The 20,939-nt window shown below is 42.5% G+C and overlaps 1 protein-coding gene across 2 annotated transcripts in view; it reads left to right on the forward strand.

The window, feature by feature from the left end:
• Positions 1-1,193: 1,193 nt before the first annotated feature.
• The window catches only part of dmrt1 (doublesex and mab-3 related transcription factor 1), a 33,698-nt gene continuing 13,952 nt past the window's right edge, over positions 1,194-20,939 (forward strand). Inside the window, exons 1-4 of one of the 2 annotated variants that reach the window (XM_040003563.1) lie at positions 1,194-1,630; positions 4,419-4,587; positions 5,750-5,907; positions 15,260-15,434. In XM_040003563.1, coding sequence (XP_039859497.1) covers positions 1,415-1,630; positions 4,419-4,587; positions 5,750-5,907; positions 15,260-15,434 — 718 coding nt within the window. In that variant the 5' untranslated portion in view covers positions 1,194-1,414. Of the gene's footprint in view, positions 1,631-4,418; positions 4,588-5,749; positions 5,908-15,256; positions 15,435-20,939 lie in introns of both variants that reach the window. The other variant, XM_040003562.1, reaches the window with a different exon arrangement.

Consider the following 20,939-nt stretch of genomic DNA (forward strand, 5'->3'; position numbering starts at 1 on the left):
CCAGGTAAATTAAATATATAAAGACAAGGTTATTTGCGTGGCCATTCATCATTTCATTTCACTGCTTCATCAATGCAAACAAACCTCTATTAGGACACAGACCATTGCAAAAGGAAGGTCTGAGACCTAACTACAGGTATTCAAAGCCAACTTCATACCTACTTCTTGTTGCATCGTATACTCAGTTTAAAGCATAAATCATTGTGGGGGCTGGATTACATAGTTGGCTTTTATTGGCTCTACTGTTCATTTTACACTGATGATCATTTCAAAATAAGTGTCTCTCTCTGAGCTGCTGAGAGGCAGCATTTATTCATATTTATTATAGAGCGGTGGATGATAGGCACATACGTTTTCCATGTTGGTCTGCTGTGTTTTACAGGCCTGCTTGGACTGGATTCAGACTAATGGAGATGTTACCTGCATTAAACTGCAGACTTTATCACTGCATTATAATCTGTCATTATAACCTTTAGAGGCAATTAAACGCAGTGTTGCAGCCCTGCTTTCAGTTACTTTAGGACCTGAGCCAGTGAAGTGTAGCAGCTATTTATTTTGACTCAGTGATTCGGGGCTGCTTTTTAATTGGCAACTTTGTTTTATCCCCCCTCCGTTTGGCTGTAAGGATTTTAATTGGCTGCCTCTGAGCTTCACCTCACTCCCTGTCTATAAATCCACCGGGCTGACTGACGGTGCGGAGGTCAGCTCAGTTTCAGCTCAGTCAAGCTGAGCAATTAATTAATTCACCGGCAGCCAAGGTGGGAAAAACACTGCAATAAATATGTTTCAGTGGGAAGATACTATAAAGAATATTACACTAATAGTAATAGTTATTTTAATTTGACAGGCAGAACAATTTCCTGTATTTAATTTGGGGGATAATTGGCATGAACCGTAGTTAAGTTAAATCTTCAGATTATAACACAGAGTCATGGTTATATTCTGTTACCTACTTGGCCCACGCGTTGGTCCTTCAGACTGCAAAGCTGGCACAGACTGAGTTAAAGTCCAAAGAGTGCCTCTTTTCACTCTGCAAAGCCATCAGGTGGCCTCTGAGGACACTTTTCTGGTCCCTGCACCTCATAAGAAGAATTGTATTGAGTTTTAAATTGTGTTTTTGAGTCAATATTTTTAACTCGTGACTGGAGAGAGAAAAACGGGAGGCCTGCAGAATGATGCTTCTGTACTTGCAGCTCTCTCCCCCGCATTGTTTCCTCCCACTGGATCCCAGGCCTTCCGGAAAAAAACCAAAAAGCAGGGTGTGGAGGGACAGGGACCTTACAGCCTCCAGCCTGGCACCAGTGCATATCTTATCAGCCAGCCTCTGCTTGGGCTCAGCAGCAGACCTGTCCGTGTGCACACGTCTTCTCTGGGCAGGTCCAACAGTTATCAGCACTCCTTATTGCCAGGACCCATGAGCCAGGACAAACAGAGTAAGCAGGTACCGGATTGCAGCGGACCAATGTCCCCCAAAGCCAAGAAATCCCCCAGGATGCCCAAGTGCTCCCGCTGTAGAAATCACGGATACGTGTCTCCACTGAAGGGACACAAGCGCTTTTGCAACTGGAGGGACTGCCAGTGTCCCAAATGCAAACTGATCGCGGAGAGACAGAGAGTCATGGCGGCCCAGGTAACTCAGTTTAGGCGCCCGTTAGCGCGGCTAGCTGCAGCTGAGAACAAAACTGCTTTTTAACACCAAGCCAAAGGTTTTGTGACCACACACAGCCACACAGGCTGTTTGGGACTTTCTATTTATGTCTGTGGACTTTTAAACCCTGTTTGCTGCGGGTGAGTCTGTTCATTAGTAATAACCACCCAGAAAGCAGCTAGCCAAGTTCGTACAGAGCTAACAGTTAGCTGCTGCACGGAGCTAAAGTTCAGGGTTAAAATGTTCCAGCAGCTGCTCACATTTATAAGATACTTACAAAAAGCAAAGTGAATTCATTTGTAACTTTGTAATTTAAAGTGACAATTTAAGAGTTTGTAAAATAACATTTTAAATGTATTAAGTTACTAAAAATAACCACATGTTTTTTTTCTTGTAAAGAATATTTTTGTTGGTTCTTCCAGTATTTCCCCACATTGATATCTACTGTTTTTTCTTTGAGCTTCTTTAAATCCATGTTGTTGATTCTGCTCTCACTTTTTTTTAAACATTATGTTTATTGAGTTTTATATTACAGAACAAGCAAAGAATAATAGTACAGTTAACATGAGATTTATATTAAAGAACATAGTCTCTGCTCTCATTTTTAATGATCTGTCCTGTAAAGAACGCTTTAATAACTGAAGTTTATTGTCTTTTTTAAATAGACTGTATTTAATCCTATTGAAAACTTTTTTTTTTAGCAGGAAACGCAGCAAAATTTAGAAATCAGTGGCTTTTAAAGTCAGTAGTGCTGGATAATTTCCTCATTTTCTAAAGAAGAGATGAATAAGTTGGTCTAGCGTGGTCAGGTGTGTGAAAACTGTTTAAAAAAGTTATTTGGAATTTCTGCTTGAAAGTGACTCTTACGGTGAACTGATACTAACAAAATGAGCAGATAAAGAATTAAAATGTCTTTTTAACTGGGTAAAACATCATGTTTTACTCTTGACCCTGAGATACATCGATGCACAGAGCTGTCAGTTTACAGAAAGCTGAGCCGATGGCCTGATTGATTACACCAATCATTGATTGATTGATTGTTAATTTATTTCAAACATGTAAACAATATACAGGTACATTTAGAAAAGAAAATAAGAGAGAGAATAAAATACTATACAAAAATCAATACATTTCAATATTGCTACCATTCTGATTCATTTACACGTTGAAAGGGAAGAAGTACACACTTATTTGATCCCACCCCTTTGCCATAAATTATCATTCAATATTTAGTCAGCTTCCTTACTGATATAATTTGTAATAAAAATGGTGAATAGATTTCTAATATACTATATCCTGTACATCTTTTAATAGAGACATTCACATAATTTCAAGATCATATTTTTATAACTCTTTTTGAACTGTTTTGTGTTTGGACGTTGCTGTAATTCCATATTCAGGCTGTTCCACAGTTTCACTCCATGAACAGAAACACAAAAGCTTTTTCTTGTAGTACGGACCTGCCCTGTTTTGAAGTTACAAAAACCCCTTAAATTATAACTTCCTTCTTTCAAAACAAACATACTCTGAATATTTCCTGGCAGTTCTTTATTTTATGCTTTGAATAAAATTTGTGCTGTTTGGAATTTTACTAGAACGTCAATTTTCAATATTTCCGACTGCAAAAATAGTGAGTTTGTATGTTCCAGTAACCTGCACTGTGGATGATTCCAACTGCTTTTTTTGAAGAGTAAAAAGTGACTGTAATGTTTTATAGTTGTTGCCCCAGACCTCTGCACAATAGCTTAAGTATGGTGAAACCAGTGAACAGTAGAGAATATGAAGTGATGTTCTGTCGAATACCTGCTTTGCCTGGTTTAGTGTTGCAATGCTTCGTGATACTTTGGCATGAATATATCTTACGTGAGCTCTCAGTTAAGTTTTTCATCTGTTATTATTTATTTTCACTGACTCTTTCAATATCAACACCATTTATTTGAATCTCAGCATTTGTATTTAAACGACTATTTCCAAATAACATAAGTTTAGATTTATTTAAATTTAATGATAATTTGTTTTTATCGAGCCAGAACTTGACTTTACTTATTTCACATCCTCCAATAAATTCTGCAGATCATCACCAGAGCAAAAAATGTTTGTATCGCAGGAAAGAGAACCATTTTTAATGCTTTGGACACTTTACAGATGTCGTTAATGATGTTGAATTTTGGGGGGTACACCACAAGCAATGTGCATACATGAGGAGCAACCACCATTTATTTTCACAAACTGCTTCCTCTCACTTAAATGACTCCGGACTCAATCTAAAGCCACCCCTCTGACACCATAACGTTCTAGTTTTCTTATTAATATATCCTGATCTGTAGAGTCAAATACCTTTGTCAAGTCTCTGAATAACCCAGCCACATATTGCTTTTTGTCTATGGAATTTGTGATGTATTCTATTGAATCTGATAGTGCCGATGATGTTGATCTGCTTGATCTGAATCCGTACTGACTCTCGGTGAGTCGTTTATGTTTATCTATAAATTTTTCCAGTCGGTCGTTAAACAGTTTTTGAAGAATTATAAACAACAAAGAGCTGCTGGTTTCATCTCGCTCAGCAGCCAGGAGCGTGTTTTCAAAATGCTCTTGTTTTATGGCGATATCAACAGTTTATCTGCACACAAACAATCTTATTATTGTCTAATCAGGTGTAATTACAATTTTCAGACGAGCCTCTGTTTAAATCTGTTCTGGGAAGTCAGCAGATAAGGGCAATGTTTGTTTCATGCTCGCGGTTCCTTATCAAACCTCTCCTCCCTTCCAGGTTGCCCTGAGGAGGCAGCAGGCCCAAGAAGAAGAGCTTGGGATGTGTAGTCCAGTGTCTCTGTCCGGTTCTGAGATGATGGTCAAGAATGAAGTTGGAGCAGACTGCCTGTTCTCTGTGGAGGGACGGTCCCCGACACCTACCAGCCACCCCACCTCTGCTGTCACAGGTAACCTCGTGTTACATGGACCTCGTCAGATTTTGTGTTATGAACCTTATTATTGGAGATCTCCAGTGTTTTTAGTTATTAAACAAAAACAAAAACAAAAACAATGCTATTAACGTGTCAAGTGTCTGAAATAATTCCAGTTAATTCTCTCAAAGACACCTTTTCACCTGTGAGGTCTGGACACAGGTCAGCGTTACTGCCTGCACTTCAGCTGCAAGTCACTTTGTTCATGTGCTGGTCTGAGAAGCATCCACCTGCCTGCACTCCCTCCTTCTCTGTTGTGTGCCTGTCTAGATAAACTAGTTACCCCTCAGTGAATTAATGTTGTTGCTTTTTTAAAATGTTAATTGGTGTTATTGCTAATCCAAGGCTGAACAACATCCTGTGGACTGAACACGTTTCTAGACGAGAACAAGAGACTCTGTGATAACAAAGGACACTGGAAACTTGAAAATATGTCCTTGAGTTTTTCTTCCAGGTTGTGTGGAAGCTGACACAGAAGAGTGTTTCGCTGATAGCGCTTAAATGTGATTTTGGATCAAGGCTGCTCTTATCTTGCACTTTGTCTGTTTGTATGTGTGTTCCTTTTATTTTGAGGGAACGGGGGGGTAGAGATGAAGATTGAGGTATAAAAAGGAGTGGAGCACTGTGTGGAGCAGGAGTTGGGACAGTAAATGTGATCATGTTTGGCTCCAGTGGTGCACAGTGTCTTCCCTGTGCAAAGATCAGGGTCTGCCTGGGAAGAATGTGTCCTTGCTGATAAGAAACGTACAACCGAGAGTGAGTAATGATGACTTAATGGTCATCTTCATCATGAAAAATGACAATTGTATGTTTGACACCAGGTACAGCTGTCACCTGAAGATGGAGCTGTTGGGCAGCATGTTTCAAAATGAACTCTTTCTGTCTCCTTTAATGATCTGAACAAGTGTAACTTAAATGCTGAGAGAAGTTAATTGTTACATTTTAGCATCAGTAAAATGTGAGACGGGTGTAACGAGACTTGTTTCCTTGTTAAAATTGCAACAAAACACAAACACGAGCGTTTGAAAACATCCTGAACATCATATGTTAAATTACCTGACAGTGCTGAAACAACCAGCCACAGACTTTACTCTTCATCCTCGCGGTCTCATCGTGATTTGTTTGTTTTTGTGTCCAGGGACCCGCTCAGCATCGTCCCCCAGCCCATCAGCCGCTGCCAGGGCTCATACCGAGGGACCGTCTGACCTCCTGCTGGAAACCCCCTATTACAATTTCTACCAGCCTTCGCGCTACCCCACCTACTATGGAAACCTTTACAACTACCCGCAGTACCAGGTGAGCCACAGCAGCGACAGTCAGTGTGATCAGGAGCTAATGAAGGCGTGAGCGTTGGTCCTGCTTGTTGGATACGTTGATTTGACAGGAATTTTAAACAGCTGGGTGAGCTCGGCAGGACAAATCTGTCCGTGTGCGTCAAGCTACAATTCATAATCGTATTACTTTAACCCAGTTACATCAAACCTGACCCGCTACAGGGGATTAACTGTTGTGGCTTCAAATATAAAAGAACCGCTTTGGTGTTGGAATGTTCTTCATGTTTAGGAACAGGTCTGCACATAGTTTATTGTTCGCGTAGCAGCAAAGCCTGTAAAGCAGCATGTGAGAAATTCATGCCACAGAAACGGGAGGTAAGCGGCTTTACGGCGCTTCAGTCGGGAAAGGCTTCGCTTTCACGCCAACTTATCACGAGAGTGTCGCGTTTCTCTCAGACAATCACTGGTGTTAAACCAGTGTGAAACTGGTGTTAAATGTTCCTCATTTTAAATGAGTGTTGGTTAGATTGGCACTGATTTGTTATTATGTAGACAGTCACAGCCCAAAAATCCTTGTAACTCACAGTTTTGATTATGTTAAACTGATATTTTAATGTCTAAATTCCAGCCTCTTGTTGGGTTTGTGGCTATAAAGAGATCTCACAGGTCCGCTTCACTAAGTCAGTGTGACTTAGTGAAGCTTTTATTTGCCAGTTACTTTGGACTACATAAACAGGAAAGCCTAAATCTGAAGTTGCTTTGCATTTAATCCTCTGGGGTGTCTTCACTCTGTCAGTAGGTCTGCAGCTTCTCAGTCCTCCAGCTCATGGCAGTTTTAAGTGCTTGAACTGAAAACAGCTGGAATATTTTGATCATTAGGATGTTTCACCCGTCATCCGAGAGGCATCTTCAGTGCTCAAAACTCAGGTAGTTTTTCCCCAATGCAGAGGCCAAAAGGTCGATTCTGTTCATCTTCACGTTTACATCATCATCATCATCCAGGTGACGTCTTCAGTCTCAGCTGACTGCAGGTTTCAGCCTTATAAACAGGACATTTGCATAATGACTGAAACCAGCCCACTGAGGGAACAATGGGCTGGGAGGTCAGTTCATTGATCATTAATATGCAAATCATCATGAATATTGATCAACAACCACTGATCAAGTCAGCTCAGACTGAAGAAGTCACTTGGATGATGATGAAACAGATGAACAGAATCAACCTTTTGGGATTTACTTACCTGGATGTTTGAGTCTGAGCATCAAGACACCTTAATGCAGAGGTGTCAGACATAAGGCCCGGGGCCCAGAATCAGGCCACCGCTGACTCCAGTCTGACCCAATGGATGTTTTACAGCACTTCTTATTAATAAAGACCTCCCCCATGACAGGGCTGTGCAATATGACCAAAATCTTATATCCCGATATAAGACATCTATCGTCCGATAACGAGATAAATCATGAAAATTTAACATTTTCTGTAATTTTTTGAAACTCGGGTTGCTGAAATGTTTCCAGCTGGGCGTCATGTAGCTGGAGTCGAGTGTTTTAACCGATGCATGAAACGATGCATTTTTAGACATAAGTTGTAACGGCCGCCGTTTTCTTTGTATTTCTAACACGGCGTGCTGCGGGGAGAAGCCTGTTCTAACGTTTGAGTCTAAGGTTTATTTTTTAGCATTTTTTTACTTCTCATCTGTAAACACTCTGCATCTTTCACGTGATTCAGCTTATTTTGAAAAGTCTCAACAGGATCTTGAGCTTTATTCTGAAAGGTTTATGTGGAACATAAACAAGCGGACACGGGATGGTTTTATCGTCGTTGTTGCTAACGACAACGCATAAAAACGGGCGTTTGTCCGTCTGTAGTGGTTATATTAAATATAAGAGAAAGAGAGAACTTTAAGAAATTAATATAACCACTACAGTCACCATCAAAACCATGAACAAATATTGCCGTAAACAGTTTATTTTGCGACACCACGAAACAAACGATAGCGTAAAATGAAACGATAGACGTTTATATATCGTCATATATCGTTATATCGAACAGCCCTACCCCATGATCATTCATACTACACCACAGTAACTCGGTTAAACATACGTTTACATGACAGAAAAGTTTCGTTTTTTCAGTGTTTAATATGAAAATGTTTCTTTTTTAATTCACAAGAATTAATTTCTTACAGTTTAAGCCCAAAGAGTCGTGTTGATTATACCGTCATGTATCTGAGATGAGCTAAAGTTGAACTTTCTCACTTTGGGGTTTCTGAGGGTGCAGTTAGACTTCTTTACACTGACAGAACGCAGAGTTTCACTGGTCCCGCCCCCTGAAGCTCAGAGTGGGCCCACCATATAAAATGAGTTTGACGTCCTTGCCTTAGTGGTCACTTTATAGTATGTTACAGTCCTGCAAACCCAGAGGATAAAGATGCGTCCAGTTTCTGACTCCAGGTCCGCTGCCTCGCTCTTACTGCGCTCAAGTACAGACCTCTGTTTAAATCACTGAAATGAATTTGGGGCTGATTATACTGGATGTTTACTGCTCGGTCAAAAGAAAAGCGATGAAAATCAATCCAGTGTTAAATCATCTTTAAGGATATTTTAGTGAACTAAAGGTGTCTAAAAACAGAAACCAGCTGTGAAAAATAAAAATCAACTCTAGACTTTGGATGGCTGCAAATTAACTGCATTCACAAAGTGTTTGTATTCAGATAACTGCTCTGAACTTATGTATAGAATAGAATAGAATAGAATAGAATAATCCTTTAATTGTCCCGCAGGGGAAATTTGGTTCTAAAAGCAGCAAAAAAACACCTATACAAGCAGAAGAGGACACAGGACGGAGACACACAAAATTGTTACATATTTCCATCATGGACAATCGTTACCAAAACAGTTCTGTGCAGTTATTAAAATTAAAGTACAGATAAATGGCAAAGCCAGCTGTAGTGTGCAAACAGAGCAGGATATGAAAGTAGTTTAAATATCGTACCTGTGCATTAAAAAGTAGACGTGTAACTTCCAATAAGTTAGTGTATATAAACTGAGGAAAGTAATGTGCAGCTGTAACAGTAGTAGTTGGTCGGTTGATTAGTGGAAATTTACTCCACGACTAAAAACGTTGAACCCAACACTGAAACTAACAAAGCTGAACCCAAAGCTCTTAACGAGTAAACCAAAACAAGCAAACCTGCTGTGGAAAGTGAAGAAAAGTGAACAGATTTCAGAACAAAATAGAAATAAAAGCTCTGATGTTGCTGTATGTTTGCTTATTGTAATCACATTACATTTCAAAACAGCCCCAGCTGGTTTCTAACAGAAGCCGCCTGATGAACGATGTCTGTCAGAACAGTTTAAAGGACTAAATGAGGGGCAGTGTTCATGTATGAGACTGATGAGGAACTCGAACGTGTCCTGATGGAGAAGGTTCGACGTCTGTGTTCAGGAAATGTAACCGAGTCAGTGATGCATCAGTGTGTCCTGTGCTCAGATAACCGTATACGTGGTTACACCCAGGTCACAATTCAATTGAAAAAAGTCAGCGCTGATGGTAAAAGAGAGAGCAGGACACACACACACACACACACACACACACACACACACACACACACACACACACACACACACACACACACACTAAGCTTATGCATGGAGCAGATTAGATCTATAACTCTCCTGCGTTTGTGTTTTTATGAAGAACATTTGTACCCCTCTCTCCGCCCCCTCCTTCTCTCTCAGTTGCCCCAGTAGCAACGTCTACTTTTGGGGTCACTGCCTCCGCGATCCTGCCCGCGCACAGCAGAGCCTGAATTGCAAAGGTTAATGGTATTGTCTGTCGGCAGAGGAACACACCGCTATGCCTCAGCGCCCGAGGGAGAAAGCCAGCACATTAATGCTAATCAGTTAGCGCTCTTTAGCATAATTTGGCCATCCGCTTTTGTGATTTATGATATTTTCAGTGAAGTTGTCAGGTTGAGAGGGCTACGTGCTGTGGTTATTCAATATCAGAGGCAGATTTTTTTGTATTTGCACGAGGAGCTGATTTAATGAAGATGAGTTTTAGAGCAGCAAACACTCAATAAATAATATCTGTAAGTAGAAAGGTGGGATGAAATAGTTCATTGCCTGATTTTAACATTTGGTTAAAGAGAAAGAAAGAAGGAAACTGTTGTGTCTCCTTTACCCGTCCTAAACCTCCAGTTCAGTGAGCTGCATTCAGATTTTAGTATCCCAAACTGAAGCGAGTCCTTGAGTTGCTCACTTTAGATTTTGTCTCCATATTTGATGCAAAGCAGTTATCGCTGTCCTGTTTCTGCACGATGCAGAGAGCACGCCCGAGTCAATGCAAGCCCAACAGCCTTTAACTTTTCATTCGTTGGGGTTTTTCTCAAGGTGTCCCTTTATAAATACAACATCTCATTGTGAGTGCATAAACGACACTATGCACATCTATAAATCTGTTGATGCTGACAGAGGTGATGGCAAAGGCGAATCATCATTAACTGTGGATGGATCTACTATGAAACTTCCAGAACTAAGAAATAAATGGTTTTCTTCACTGTGAGGCAGGAAACTCCTGACAAAGTGTGTAACAGGAGAAAAATCTGCACAGTTCACCTTGTTGCTGTAGTCGTGGGCTCACGGTCAGAATAATCTTGGTGGCTCATATACATTTTTTAATTTAAACACTGGTTTTCAGCCATGCATCCATATTCTGCTGCTGATCTGAGAGGCAGCAGTCTAAGCAGGGACCTCCTCGAGCTCTGAGGTGTCACCAAGCTGGCTGAGAAACATAGTCTGACCAGTGTGCCCGAGGTCTTCCTGTGGTCTCCTACTGGTAGGACTATGATTCCTACGATGCCCAAACCACCTCATCTGGTGTCCTTATAGAAGAGTAGCAGCTTTACTCTGAGTCCCTCTCAGGTGACGAACTACAACTACTGCTGGATGGAACAGGGTTCACACTTAAATGAGCTGTGGGCCCCTGCTGGCAGTGTCGTCTCATTGAGGGTCACTGTAGTGTTCAAGTAGTACAAAAGAAACAAACAACCACAAATGTTTGTTTGGTACCACTGCTTGCATCCACGATCGTAGGCGAGGGCGGGAACGTAGACTGAGCAGTAAATCGACAGCTTTGATTTCACGCTCAGCTCTCTTCACCGTAAAGATGGGTACAGCGTTCAGATCCCCGCTGACTCCTGCTCCTCTCTCCACCCACTTGTGAACCCGACCCAGAGATACTTGAACTCCTCCCAAACACACCATTTTGTGGCCTCTGACTTTTCTTGCCAGCTGCTTCACGCTTGGCTGCAAACCCTCCAGTTTAAGCGAGAGGTCACTTCCTGATAAAGCCAGAAGATCGGCAGAAAGCACAGAGGTGATCCCGAGGCCACCAAGCCAGAAACCGCCGGCCACACTTTGCTGCGCCCGGAAATTCTATCCATGAAAGTTACGAACAACAAGTTTCAAGTCAAACTTTGTTATTTTTTATATTTCTGCACCTGCTTTTTGCCAGTTTGTTTTCGTCTGTTCTGTTTTTATGTTTTGTTGGCACTTCTTAACGCCTCACTCATGACTGAGGTGAAATATGCATTTCCCTTAAAATCATTAAGCTAATGCGTCATAATAAAGTGATGCGCAGGTCCTGAGCTCTTCCCACTGTAACAGCAGAGGAAACAATGTGGTCTTTATCAGTGGAAGGCCATCTGCCTCCTCCTTTTCTCCTGTGCACTCAGTGACGCTTGGCTGTCATGCAGGTGGATGGTGATAATATAAGGGTAGTGTAGAGCTTCCAGACAGGAGATGGTGCCAGATAAGAAGACAGGCCCTCTCAGGGAGGTAAGGAAGCCCCTCCTTAAGGACTCAGCAACTTATCTGGGTGGTTCAGAGGAGGCACTGTAGGTCTGTGAGCAAACCGCAGCGTACGGCCGTCTTACACGTTTGGCACAAGTTGTTACTGATGTCATGGTGATAATGGTGGCTTTCTCTTCACTCGCCATTTATTTCAATATTAATATCAGTGCTGTCTGACATGTGCCTTGTTTAAATCGCTTTGGTTGGTACATCCAGGTGTTCTCCAGACTGAGTGCAAATAAGGCAAAAACTGCACACATGCTGAAGCAGGACCACAGGAGAGCCGATGCTGCACGCCTGACCCGACAGGCTGATATTGAGACGCATGTGCACGTCCAGTTTGTAGCAGTGGCCCTTGTTGTACTTTAGTCTTGATCACAGAACTCGTAATATTTTAAAGAAATGCTGCTTTGATGTTAAACTGCGCTTTGCAGTAAAAACTGAGCAGCAGTTTCTTCATTCGCTTACAGGCCTGCAGACTGTTACTGAGGGCTGCTGCTGGCCTGCAGACCACGCTTTGAGAACCCTGACTGTGAATTGTTCCATTGTCATGCCCCCTTTCCTTTAACAAACAAACACCCTTTATTTGTCACATGCACAATTATACAGAGTGCAACATGTAGTGAAATTCTTGTGTCCAAGCTGCAGACATAGCTGCGGGGGTTTTGGGGTTTTTTTTTTTTTTTGCGTGGGGGGTCTAGTCAGGACCCTTACTGGAGACCGGGTGGGAATCAAACTTGTGACTCCCGTTCCGAAGGTGTGTAGTCTTACCACTACACCATCCAGCTTCCTTCCCTGCACTTGAACTGGAGTCGGCTGATTCAGGCACAAGTGTGCAGAAAAAAAGGCGCCTTTGATTTTTCCTGCTCATCCTTCATGCAGGTCATTAAAGATTTGCAATGCAAACAGCAGCACATTTGTACCTGTAATGGCGTTACTGAATTTAGTACAGTAACGGGTTAAATTACTGCAAAAAAAAAAAAGTTTCATGCGTGCATGTGGAAAAGATTAAGAAACAGCAGCGCGACCTCTGCACAGACCTGAGCGAGCACCAGTGAGAATGATAGCGGGCTGCAAACCAGCATGACTGAAGGCAGCCGTGGAGACGTTACTGCAGGTTAATAGGACACTTTATTAGATTCATCAGTAAGATAGTAGAAGGGTATCAGCTGGCACTGCGATCAGCTGATCAGCCTGGAATTAAAGTTAAGCTTGACTGTGTGACTTCATTCAACTCTTATCACTGAAGGACATGTTTTTGTTTCTGTTTCCAAAGTTTGATGCTTTAGGTGAGCGTGTTAGGGTGAAGCTGCACTTGGACTGACGAGGACACACACAGTTTATTTATAGCACATAATCATAAACATTTGGAATGAAAACCTACACTGTTCACAGAAAAACACAGTAAACTGGAAATAATCTGATAAAGCAGTGGTATTCAGATTCCTCTGGGCATAACCACGTGGTCGGTGTGAATAACCAGCCTGATTATGGTCGCGTGTCTGAAGGACATCCCAGGCAGCTGTTATCTGGGTGTTTTGAGCTGCTTTCATTATTTTAACCGACACATTTTGAACCTGTTTGTGATCATTTCTCCTGACTTTACTTCTTCGTTGGTGTTGCTTCCAGCTTCAGCTTCCCATTTATCGCTCCATAACCCCCCACAGCTTTGTGAAAGCCTGATTGGTGGCTGGTGGATCCAGCTGCTGTCGAAGGTTTATTAATCATCTGTGGGGAAATATGTTTGAACACCATTTGTCTCTTTGTGTGAGAACACCAACACTGAGCTAATTTAAAGTCCTGCTTTTTACAAAGTGGCACAAACTATCACCTGACTTGATGACAGGTCAGATGATGTGGACAGTTAGCTACACACTGTGGCATCGTGCTGAACCCGGGGATGTGCTCGCCGCCTCTGGATGTAAACGTATGGAAAAACTCAGCCTCGGCGAGCAACTTTGACAGTTTTGTTTGGTGCTCCGTGTGTCCCGCTTAACCATCAGCGCGGTGCACTTTCAAGACTCCAGTTCCAATCTGTATTGTATTTTTCACGGCCTAATACAGGAGCCGAGTGTAGCTTAAATAACAGTTTATAAAGCTGTCGCAGAACCGATGGTGTGGACAATACGGGTGACGTATTACAGCCTGACAGAAATCAAATTCCATAAAAATGAAATTGAAAACCCTCAGCGAGGCGGGCTTGCTGCTGAGTAGACAGCTCGTTTTAAAGTTTTCAGAGGACTGAGGAAAGCCAGCTCTGGGTGTTGCTGCCCATTTTGAGAACAAGCCGCGGGCCTGTGAAATCACACACTGCTAATTTTCTGTCATATATTATTTTACGGCTGTATTTCTTTCTGTCACTCCGAGTTGTTAAAGTGTTGCCTGTGAAAATCTGATGTATGAGATGAAGGATTTTACAGTCAGAATCTGTGAGTGGACTCACACAACAGCGGCGTTTATATTGTATTATAAATATATCCAGTGGCGGTGTTAGCGGGCTCTGATGTTCTGATGTAAGTCATAAAGCCAGTGTAAACCACTGTAACCTCACAGAGCTGCAGGAAATAAACTGTATTTTATATAAAACCTTTATTTAAAGTGCAGATCTTAAGATCATGTGACCCCAGTATGGCGTATAGCCTCTGTTGAACCAACGGCTGGTGTTTGACTCACAGAGCAAAAGTCACAGGAAAGACTTTTTAAAGCCGGAACAGTTCTTTGTTCTTTTGAACAGTTCCCATGAAAATCTCCAGTTTTTATCAGCATGTCTTTAAGCTCAGTTTTTTAATTCATCATGTAGCTACCAAGATATCAGCTCAGACGGAAACTATTCAAACACCTCAGAAAGAAATCCCCTTGTGTGCAGCTAAGATTTCAGTGTGAGCATTTAAGATCAGGACATTTTTGTCGTGAGCAAAACCAAATGTAGACTGATGTTAATTTTATCATTATTGCATTTATAACAAACAATTAAAAAGAAGCGACAGAAACACCCTTCAACTCTGTTATGAGTGATGTTGTATAGTTTGTCCACCAGAGGGCGCTCTGCAACTTCCCCAATAGCAACAAACATGTTTGGAACCAACAACCAGCTGATCCAAGAGTAAACAAGCAGATAAATAACTGCACACATCAAATGTTACAGATCTGTTTAGGTTTTGTTTGTCTGGAGGCAAAAAATATATATTTAATGTCATATTTAATATCCGATAATTAAAACATTTTGTTTCTAGTCTCGTGTTGTTTCTGTCGTCATCTTGTCATATGATGGTTTTGTTTCTGCCCAGCGGGGACCCCAACATGAACTTTTATGGAGAGCTATTTAATCCTCATACCACACCTTCAACCATGGGTCAGCTCCTAAATATGAAGACTGACCTTAATTCAGATCTTTGGTGGATTAAAGAGGACCTCCAGGCCTCCACTTTCTGGACCTTTGCTGTTTATCCACAGCATGCAGTGTTTGTATGTTTTCAATCTAAAAGTGCCTGTCTTTGTGTTTTACTTGCATAAAGCAGATGCCTCATGGCGATGGCCGCCTGCCCAGCCACAACGTGTCGTCTCAGTACCGCATGCACTCCTACTACCCAGCAGCCACCTACCTGACTCAGGGCCTGGGCTCCACCACCTGTGTGCCACCCTTCTTTAGCCTGGATGACAGCAATAACAGCTGCTCTGAGACCATGGCAGCCTGTGAGTGACACACAACAACACACTTCTCAGGCTCCATAAACCTTTACCCAGACTTTATCAACAGTACATGGAAGGGAGGATTGCACTCGAATCCAGAGCGCCATAAAATGCACTTTTTACTTTGACGAAACTTTTTTCCTTCCTGCTTCTGATGCAGTTCTGTGAAAGCAGGTCTGACCCGAGCGTTTCTGAAGCTACAAAGTTAAAAACAGTACTGCTCTGTTTCTTTTTGGCATGTTTAAAGATGAAGTAGATTTGATCCCCTGATCTCTGCAGCTCTCGATTTCTGGCACTTGCCAATCTGAGACGCTGATCTCTTCTTAACGTAGCTGCTGACGGAGGTGGCTTGGATTTTGTGCCTTTCTCATGCCTGTGAATGTGGGCTCATCAGATTGTGTGTGTGTTGCTTCACATGTTCAGCACAGTGTTTTTGGAATTTGTAAAGACTGCATGTAAGTGCATGATAAGAGAGAAGATCCAGCACAAAGCAGAAGAGATAGAGGGAGGCTGCTCGACTAATAAGGCCAAATGGAAATTAAGGACATTTAAAGGATTTGCTGTTTGATGGTTTTCAGGCAGGATAAGCTTCAGATCAGGATTCTGGCTCTGCAGTGGACGTCGTTATTAGATTTAAATGTGTTCAGAGAGCACACGACATAATCTTAACAACTCTCAGATAAACTTGTTAGTAACAGAGGACTGCAGCATGCAGAGGTTCACATTTGCATGAGCACAGTGGGAGTGCAAAGGCTGGTTTGACTGAGGCATTGAGGGTTTGATGTCTTGATTTTGTGTTATGATTTTTATTATTTGTTGTAGTTTCTGTGCCCTCCAAGGATCTGGGACTGTTTTTGTTCCTGTTTTAATTTGAAGTGTCTGCCTTTTGTGTCGTTTGTTTTGTGATTGTTGGTGCTGTTGTTGCGTTGAGTGCTTAGTCTTTGTCTCCACACACCCTGACAGAAGGTGTCTCTCTGAGTTCCTGTGATGGAGCTGCGTCTGAGTCAGTGTTAAAACTCAGACTGTTGGACGGTCGTCTTCTGTATCTGTTTCATGGTTATCGCCGTTTTCTTTCACACCTGTTACCTGTACAGATCTGGGCTGTTCTAATCCACACCTCCCTCATTTTTGTGATCCTCAGATATATGTAGAATCATAAACCTGTAGGTTACATAAATTCTGTAGCAATTAGCATAAAAAAATCTCTTTTTCCTCTTTCCTCGTGTGTTTGCCTCTTATAAACCTTTGCACATTGCAGAGATTCAGTTCTATGAAGCCTTAAATTAAACTCAAGTTTTCTTTTAACTATTTCTGACACTCTTTGGCACAGGATAATCCATTTTTCCTTTCTTGCACTTGGCAACAGTGGGAAGGAAAAACTCACTTTTAACAGGAAGACAGCTGGGGTGAAGGAAAGGGAGACATAAGGCACGCAGAGGAGGAGAGCCAGAGATTAATAATAACTAATGATAGGAAATGAATGAAAATGAGTCATAGACGCATCTTGGTTGCAGAGATTTTTAACACTGTGAATATGACACTCAGTTCCCTTCGTGCTTACATCTAAAAACTGGGTTTGTTTTATTTTTAAGGAACTAAAGATGAAGGTTGTATTGTATGTTATTGCTCATATATAAAGGATATAGGGGAAGCGCATCAACAGTACAACATAAATATCCTTCTTTCAATGAATCAGAGCGCTGACACCACCAGCATCGCAAACCTAAAGACCCCCACGTCTCTCCTTGTGTCTGTATTTGTTTATGACTTTCACCTGTCCTTTTCCTGTGGGGGTCCCACGTCAGCCCCCTGCTGTGAATCGCCATGCTCCATTACAAGATAACAACGCTCTCTGTGGGTGGCCCCGCAGTTAGAGGCAGAGGATCAGCCTGCCTCAGTCGGGTTCTTTCACCTTTACTGTGGTTTCTCTCATCAGGAAGCGTGTACTTGCAAATATACCTGGAGACGTTTTTTCATTAATCGGATTTTTAGGTTCTAACTTTAGAAATTAAATGAGCTTATGTGTTTTTAAAGATACAGAAACGGCCTTGGTGGCTTACTGAGTGTAATAAAAACAGCACAGCAGATCCCCAAAGACATTAAAGTGGCTCAGTATAGCAGAGGGAGGCACAGAGCAGAGCGCAGTGCAAAGAAGAGCTGTCATTTAACACTGACACGAAGGTTGATGGTTTATTTGAAATGACAGAGACTGAGGATGTTGTAGCTGCTGCAAACATTTTGATTGATTCCACATGGACACTGTGCTGTCTCACACAAAAATGTGCATCTCAGGGAATCATGAACTCATGCAGCACGAATTCTGGATGCAGGTCTTTGAGCTGTGTCGTTTTTCCTGTGCTTGTGCACTTCCTTCTTCTGATTCAGCTGTAAGGACAGACTTGAACACTTGTCCCTGCACCTCAGTACAAACACTACAGAACAGAAACAACATTGATGGCGTTTTCAGGATTTTAAGTGTTCGTCCTGGTGACATCTGCACTACTCTCTTACAAATGTGATTTTGCTTGAAGCATCTGAGCTGCCACAGGAAACAGAGCCTGCTGATCTCAGCCCAGGTACCTGTTCTCCTCCAACACATCAGGGACATAAAACACTCATCTGAAGTGCTGTTTTTGCATTAAACTGTTGGTTAGCATGCGAGGAAAGAAGGTTGCTAGCCCAGACTATTGACTAATAAATTAGTCTCCATCAGATGTTATCGTTTGCTTGTTTGGATCTTCATTTTATTGTAAAAAGGTAAAATCAGTGCTACAGTAAAGATAAACCGAGAACCTCCTCACGCCGTCTCGTTTCTCATATTTTATTAAATCATGTTTCACTTCAGCCGACCTTCATCAGGTACAAGAACCAGTGTTTTCAAAATGTTCACTCCCATCCACCCGGCAGAATTCCAATTAGGGAATATTGGATGTTGAAACACTTGACACGTGTTTGCTGTTAATCAGATGATGGCGCATTATAATAAAAACACAGGAACAGACTCACTAACAGGAAGAAGGATGAAGGATATCTGCTTCCATCGGCGGGGTGAGTGGGGTCTGCTGTGGGCTAATACTGCAGCTACTGCTGCACAGGCTCTGATAATGTGGTTCTCAGAAGGAATAACTAAGCGTTTAAAAGGGAGGCCTGTTGGGTGGAGAATGTTTTTCCTTGACTCAGCTTATTGTCATCATGCTTGCTTAGTTCAGACACAACCAAACTTGGTGTGTGGGTGTGCGCCGTGTCTCCCAGAGCTGGAAGATAAAGCGTGTTTCTGCAGACAAGGCTGCGTTTAATATGTCGGCTGTTAGATCACTCCTGTGCTCCTGTAAACGGCAGCGTGCATGTGTCAGGCCGCGGCCTTGATGTCTGCTGAGGCTCGTTCACATCTTATCAGCAAGTTTTTGGACAATGACCATTTTTGTAGCTTTGGCTCTGTGTGCATGTCAACTGAAACTGCCAAGAAGTGAACACTTTCAGCTTGGCTTCAACAACTGCATCAACCGTTTCAGGATTATAAACACTTTTATACACAACTCCATCATCAGAGGCTCAGGAAGTGGCAGATAAAAAATGTTTTTTATCTGCCACATGAAAACATGACAACTTGATGTTGATGGAAGTGAAGTTGGCCGTCGTTAGACTGGAAATAAAGGCTCGTAATAAAGAGATGTGATGCAAGGTGCAGGTGACTGCTGGTTTTCTTTGTTGTTTCGGTGTAAAATCATGTTTCTGATTTGGAGTTTTGCTCATTTGGAGTTCAAATGATGAGGAAGAGAAAACGTCTGTGTCCTGTGACAGTTTGGTTTGGACCTCAGTTCACAGCCATGGTTCTGGTTCATACCTTCAGGTGCACGGTGGTGCAGCGGTTACTACTGTGGCCTCACATCAGGAAGGTCCTGATTCCAAATCCACCGCCCGGCCGAGACCTTTACAGACTTGTATGTCTGCTCACTCTTCTACAGTTCCCTTCTTCCTCCCACAGTCCAAAGACACGTTAAACTTAGTGGTTCTGAACTGGTCATAGGTGTGACTCGTGTGCTACCCCTGAAACAGACCAGCGACCCCCCCCCTCGCTCCACAGCAGCTGAAATAGGCTCCTGCTTTCTGACAAGCACTTAGGAAAATGGATGGTCGGGTTCATAACTTGTTTTTCTTTAGAGGGATGCACAACAGAAACAGGGTGAAATGTATTTTTACTGCAGATCAGATCGCTTCATCATGGACCAGCCTGTTAAGAATGACATCATCGTTTGTACCGTGAGCTTAGTCTCAGCTAACGGTCACAGCATTACTGTCGTCGTATTTAAACAGAAATATTCAGTGTAATCAAAGAAATTCACTCTTTTCCTAAAGATAACTTTTGGACAAGAACTTTAATTATTATAACAGCAGTCGATTAATCGTTAATCAAAAAATGTGTTACTTATAAGACAGAAAGTCCAATAATTGACCTGAAATAACTTGTTTTGCTTCATGCAGTAACCAGAAGCAATCCAGCAAGAAAAACTGAAAAAAATGACTCAATTTAAGGTTAATAAGTAATCAATTAATTTTTACATTTATAAATAAATAGTTGAGGTTAATTTTCTTCCATTCACATATTGATTTTGGACTGTTTACTGAATAAACTGAACACTTTGACGACGCCTCTTTGAAATTGGACATTAACCCAGACACTTTAGCTCAGTGAAATTCGTCCTGGTTTCAGGTCTGCATTTCAGAAACGGCTTTGCTGTGACTGAACGTGCATCTGGTGCATCTCGGGATCAGTCGATGAGGAGGAAATGACTGTGAGCGGGGAGCCTCGCTGCCCTCCCTTCCACCTGGCAGCCAAGCAGCACCCTGTCAGATTTATCTCCCTCCCAGGATAAGGCTAATCATTTGGCCAAATACAGAGATCCAAATAACCTTCAGGAGTGCCACGTTGTCCTTTCCCCTCCCCTCCTCGCCTCCTCCTCTTCTTCCTCCACCCCTCTTCGCCCTCCCCCTTCGCAGGCCCCGCTGTCTCCGCAAAATTGCCTTCTGGAGTTAGTGAGCGGGAACAGTTAAGATTTACAAACAATGATGAAGCTTGTCATGCGTCTTTCTCCATCCGTCACGGCGGTCCGGGCGGAGCTGTGGGTAGAGCCGTCCCGGTGTTCTTCATAAAAGCCAGCTCTGTGTGAAATACGCCCCCGGCCGGCCTGTTTACTGCCCCGCGCTCGTCAGCAGCCCCGCCGCCGTAAATCGCCGAGCGGGAGGTGACAGTGCAGTCCATCAAACTCCCACCCCACTTCGCTGCCCTCCCAACATCTCACCTCGCGCTACCCCCACCCCTCATCACTCCATATAGACACACACAAACCGCAAACACCCGCCCCGCTTCCTCGCTAAGATCTATCCGAGGAGGCTCAGATGAGCTGCCCGAAAAGAGTTATGGCGGTTTCGGTCTTACGGGAGACAGCCGCGCGCCCGGTCCGTCGGTGTTTATGTTCTTTCTTTTTTGTCCTTGTGTAGACTTTTTCA

The sequence above is a fragment of the Simochromis diagramma genome, unplaced genomic scaffold, assembly GCF_900408965.1.
Source record: "Simochromis diagramma unplaced genomic scaffold, fSimDia1.1 OVJJ01000583.1, whole genome shotgun sequence".
Classification (NCBI taxonomy): Eukaryota; Metazoa; Chordata; class Actinopteri; order Cichliformes; family Cichlidae; genus Simochromis; species Simochromis diagramma.